The sequence below is a fragment of the Diceros bicornis genome, chromosome 16 (genome assembly GCF_020826845.1).
Source record: "Diceros bicornis minor isolate mBicDic1 chromosome 16, mDicBic1.mat.cur, whole genome shotgun sequence".
In the NCBI taxonomy this organism is placed as follows: Eukaryota; Metazoa; Chordata; class Mammalia; order Perissodactyla; family Rhinocerotidae; genus Diceros; species Diceros bicornis.
The window spans coordinates 56729052-56735051 of NC_080755.1; the positions used below are offsets into that span (position 1 = coordinate 56729052).

At 32.2% G+C, this 6000-nt stretch overlaps 1 protein-coding gene across 1 annotated transcript in view; it reads right to left on the bottom strand.

Moving 5' to 3' along the window:
* Positions 1–5796, bottom strand: part of CDH19 (cadherin 19) — a 74423-nt gene extending 68627 nt beyond the window's left edge. Inside the window, exons 1-2 of the mRNA XM_058556611.1 lie at positions 5590–5796; positions 1968–2262 (exon numbers count right to left, since the gene is read on the bottom strand). Coding sequence (XP_058412594.1) covers positions 1968–2262; positions 5590–5784 — 490 coding nt within the window. The 5' untranslated portion in view covers positions 5785–5796. The remainder of the gene's footprint in view (positions 1–1967; positions 2263–5589) is intronic.
* Between the last annotated feature and the right edge of the window lie 204 nt (positions 5797–6000).

Below are 6000 nucleotides of genomic sequence, written 5' to 3' on the forward strand. Positions count from 1 at the left end.
TATACCCTTTATCTTCATCTCCCTCTACCCAGTGTCTCGCGTCTCTATTTTCTCCCTGTGGCATAACATCTTTTCAAGTTAGTTAAATTCGCTGTCACCTCCTCTTCTCCTTCCATTCATGCAGTAGCATAATCTATAACATACTGCGGTTGCACAAATTCAACCAAATTGCGATTACCAAAATCACTAGGAGCCATCAACTTTCCAAATCAAAAACCACTATTCTGTCTTGATTTTATTCAACGTCACAGCAGCATTCCACACAGTTGGAGGATCTCTTCTTTTGCAAGATCTCTTCTCATGTCTTCCTACATCACTGGCCAATTCCATTCCTTCTAATTTGCCAGCCAACTCCCTTTGCTAAACAATCTGGTCACTCTGTATGCTTTTCTCCTCTCTACCTAAATTCTCTGCCAAGTGTATCTCATCCATTGCCATGCTCTACATGTTTGCGATATGCCAATAGCTCCCATATTGATATCTGCAATCCTCATCATCTCGCCATGGGAATCTCTTTTTAGAAAGTGGCATGATTGGCCTCTTTGTACCATTCCCTTCAAACAACACCTCCTAAAATATCCCCACTTCCTCCAGTCAATTACTCATCATCATACTTCACCCATACTTAACACTTCCATAACATGCAGTATCAAATATTACCTTGTTTATTTAAAATAGTTATTTACTGTTTGTATGTTATAACTAAAATATAAGTTTCATACTAGCAATCACTTCATATATCTCCTTTATAATTGAATCCTCAGTTTCTAAGAAAAGTTCCTAGAACATGTTAAGTCCATAATATATGCTTGTTGAAGAAAAAGAAGGAGAAGGAGAAGGAGAAGAAGGGGAGGAGGAGGAGGAGCAGAAAGAGGAGAAAGAGAGAGGGGAGGAGGACTACGAAGAGGAGGAGGATGGAGAGGGAAGAACCGTGTCATTGCCTGGCTACCAAATAGAACAATAACAATGTGTCATTTACATCTAACGATAATTGGTCTTGACACATATTACAGCTAAATTTCTTTATGCTGTAGTTAAAGACGTATGTTCTGAACACGTGTAGAAAGACATCTTTACATTGCTACCTGGAATATTAAAAAATGAAGAATCAGGAAAATATAAAATGGAATATACATTTTTAGACTAGCTGGCTAATGAATCGAATGTTTAGGTCAAGCAGTTTTAAAGCACATTAGCTTAATTTAAAGTGACCATTATTGATGAATTTAAGTTTATCACTTAAGGAAATTTTATTAGTTAAATTTTATTATGTATCAAAATTTTCTGACTGAATGAAAGGCAGACAAATCTTGCATAGCCATACTATAATTTTCTCCCAATTGGACAGATTTCTGATTTCCAAGGTAGCTAATTCTTATGTCTTATGGAAAGAACTCTCTTCTACATGTACTATATTTAAAACATTCATAAAAATAACAGTAGGTTTGGAAAAGAACTTGAAAATGAATACAGCCGCACAGAGGTTTTCAATGACTATTTTGTTTTTAGTCTTCATGTTCCATGGTTTTGATGCATATGGTACTTTTTTGTCTTATAAATTGGCTTTTCCTATTTTTACATGCACATCTTTCAGGATGACCTTATGTGCTCTTTTAAGATACAAAAGCATATTTTGTTTTGGAAAATAAATTCTTATATTGAAGCAACTAGTAAGTGAACAAGCTAAACAATTTTATAAATCATTCAAATAAACATGTTTAACCTTTTTTCTGTTGCTTTGAAGACTGAGATTATATTTTCACAAGACAAATAATTTATTAATATATAGTACCATTGTTTACAAAATTTTAATGAATAGTCTAGTTTTTCAAATATTTTACCTAACACGTTTGTAGAAGGAAGTATAGGTATAGAACTTTAAATAATTCCCTTCCAAAACACATGCTTGAAATTTTAAATCTGTTTTCATTGTTAATATATCTTTGATGTAAATTAATATGCAATACCTTCTGGAGACATCTCTGGTACAATGGCCTCATAAGGTTCATCTAGGAATTTTGGTTCATTGTCATTGATATCCGAAACTCTGATGACAAACTCAGACTCAGGCTCCACAGCCCTTCCAGTGCTGGTGTCTATTACCTGGGCTCTTAGAGTGTAGAGGGATCGTTCCTCTCTGTCAAGCTTCTGTATGGCATATATGTCACCTGTTCTTTCATCAATGACAAAAATAGTTCCAGCTTCAGCTCCCAAAAGCTTGTACTGGAAAGAATTGTTTCCATTGTCTAAATCAGATCTTAGCTGCAAGTGCAAAGAGGGATAATTCAGTTTCCAGACATGCTAAAATGGACAAATCAATTTTAATGAGTTTGTTTTACTAATTGTTCCCCAAGTTAATAATTCCATATAATTCTCATATAATATTATACAAAGTAAAACATTAATTTTAAGAGTAAAATCTATCACCAGCAGAGAAAAGAGTCTTTGAATTTTCAATGTAAAGAATTATACAATTTTTATTACTCTAAATAGATGATTCTAATTAGAAACTATAATAATTGAAAAACAAAACTCCTGTCATAAATTATGCACAACAAAGTTTGCTCAAGTTTGCTCTATGATTACCTTCTTAGTCACTAAAACCTACTCTCAAATATTTATATTAAGTTGGGACCTAGAGATAAGGAAGATAATAATTGAGATAAATTTAAACAGTGATATTCTGTCTCTAGACTAAAAACGTATAGAAAAATACACAGAATACAAGGAAATATTAGTAAGAAAATTAGGGAGCATGTTGAGAAGATAATAATCACCTCAACCATCCATTGGGTATTTATTATATGCCACAAAATCTACCAATTGCTTTATATTAGTTTTCTCAATTAATCCTCTTAACATTATGAGATACATATTATTGATATAATCAATCTTTTCTACAGAGAAGGAAAGTGAAACTAAAGTTTTAAAAACTTATGTGGAGTCACATGATTTTTGTGTAGTTTTATGATTTAGACAACAGGTCTGTCTGATTCCAGATCCTCCCCTGCAAACAAATCTGACTGCAAATCTGCAGTCGGATTACATCTAAACTCTTTCTTTTCAATATATTCTACTTAATTCTCAAATATACCTCTTTGTTTTGTGCCCTTAGTATTTTTATTGTTAAAAATAAAGGAAATTTGTTTACTATTCATAGCGTTGATGAATTATTTGGAAGTTGTAATTTATATATAAAACAAGGCTTATTATAATATAGGTGACATTGGTTGTATGTCTTTTCATATTTAAATTATTTTTATATAAAGAGAGGAAACAGGCCATAATCCCTTAATTGTTGTAAATCCATGGTTTTTTTGATTCATCGTTTATGAATATGTCATTCTTCAAAGTAAGAGCTTCTCTGAAATTTACAAAGTTAACCAAGAAATATAATCTTAAACAAATTCATAACTTTTCTGCTAACTCAAGTTACAATGCATTACTCTGAAGTAATTAATGAATTTTTCTATGTGATTGAGGAGAATATCTGAAGAGATATAAAACAGCTAATTTTAATAGCTTAATAATGCATTGAATATCACTGCTATATAATGAAAGAAACAAATTGGGAATAATAACATCCAGATTGACTTCTAGTTATAACACTTTTAATTTGATAGTCCTTCATTACCAATGAGATAAATGAGATTACCAATGAGATAATGAAGTCTCCATGTCCTAATGGTAAGAAATCAAGGAAAACAAATATACTCTCTACTAAATATATCAAATTAAAGCAATGCATGCCCCATGTTTTTCAAATATTATTTTAATGTAGCTTGAAATTTTGATTCAGAATGAATTTATCATCAGAATGAAGATAAGTCAAATTTAGTAATGAATAAGTTATTTCAAGTGCATTCATAGTATAATTTTCATAGATCAGTGAGCTTGATATTTTTAGGGACCCAGACTTAAGTTAAACAAACAAAAAAATCATTTGAAAGTTTGCCTCTTAATGTCACAAAATTCATGAGTTAAACATATTTCATTTTTACGGATTTTAATCTTATGAAATTTTCTATACTTCTATTCAAAAAATATTTTTGCAATTAGACAGTTACTACCAACTTGGCAAATCAATACGATTTTAAATTCTTACTTAATTGTGCTTTCGGAGCTTAATCCCATTTAACAAATGGATCAAAAAGAAATTCCTCTTGGACGCATCAGCTATATTTAATTTTTACCAGCTTTTTGATTATAAGCACCTAAACATTCAGTATTACTTCCTTCTAAACCAATTGTCTATATGTTATTTAAGCCTAATGAGGTAGTTTGCAGGGAAAACATCTGTTAGAATATTTTGATAAATATTTTTACAAAATTAAAAAAATAGAGGAAATCAATCACCATGTGAAAGGAGGAAACAGGAAATTTGTGTAGAGAGGAGAAAAATAAAAACTAGAAGATGTGACATTTAGCCAGGGAGGGAGTCTCTGTTCTGATTGCACTGATGCACGTCCCTGCAGATTCTTATGCACTAAAAGTCACCAGCCCATGTTAGCCTGTCATCCCACTCACTGATGGGAGAGCATATGGTTCTCTAGGAAGCCGGTTGTAAATGTGGCTAGAAAGACTCAGTTAACTAGAAGACACTTAACTGTGGGCTTCATTTAAGCCATCCTGCCTGTGATTTACGTGCAGTTATCTTAGAAAATAAAAAGGGATGAGAAATATTCCTTGTAGCAGAAACGCGCACGTGCACGCACACGCGCAATGTTTGAAATCTGTTTGCCTAAGATCCTAATCTAAGCCTTCGGTTGAATGTACTCATATCCATTTGGCTGGTGGGATAAATGAACTCCTAAGGAATCCAGACATCACACCAACACTGCAGCTCTCCTGAAAAGGCTAGAAAAAGAGAGTTAATGAATTTTGAATACTTCACACTTTGGGCCCAATTAAATTTTAGTGCCAGTTAATTAGCAGTTAAACTTACTTCAGTTCATTCATCTAGAAAAAGAGCTGTACATAAAAGAACATGATATTGTAATTACTTCTGTTTAAAGAAAATCAAATAACAATACAAACAAAAAATATAAATAGGAAATATTCTGTCTCATTAAGGACATTTTCTTAAAATATATTCTTACAAGAAAGTGAAAATAATTATTCTTTGTACTTCAACTTTACTAATCAAATGAAGTGTGTAGGTTCTTGAAGCTACTTAACTGTAAAAGGATTTGGTTTCATTAAAAATTAATGAGGGGTAAATCAACACCTACTTAGTATAATAGAAAATCAGGCTAAATACTGTTTGTAAACGTTATTATTCTCAGTGTGTTTGCTGTGATCCATTACCAAAAATAACACCATCAAATTTCCAGATGTTGATAAATCAAGACTGTGTTTTCATAAATATGGAAGACTAAAGTGAAATTTGAAAATCAGAGCTTTCCCTCTTATGTTTTTGTGGCTATTTTAGGTGCTTGCAAATCTGAAACAATTAATTATGCTGGTGTTTGAAGTTTCTACTGGTTCCACTGATAAAACATAGAATGCATCAAATACCAGAACTTCCTCAACTCATTTATTTAGATTTATGCAATGTTATTTCCTACAACACTTAGAGAAAATCAGTACCTGGCCAATGTGATAACTAGTCTTATTCATTTCTTCTGGTACAAAAAACTGGTTCCACATCCAGCCACGCCTCACTCTCAAATGAGGTCCTGCTGGGTGCTTAACTTTCTCTATTTTAGAGTTTTCTGTTGCTGTAAGGCAAGGCCATAGGAGAGAAAGTCCCAACAAAGAAGATAGCAATAAGCAGCAATTCATTCTGCTCTTTGGATTCCAACTCGTACTCTTCAGAGGAAACAGTGTGTTGCAAACAAAAATCTTCTGTTGCTTTATAATCTTTTTAACTCAAGTATCTTTCATATTCCTAAAGAACAGGAAACAAAACAAAATATGACATTTTAAAAATAACATTTTCTCACATAATTGCTAAAGGATACTATGTTTGCATCTGTAAGAATGGAACAAAACATATAC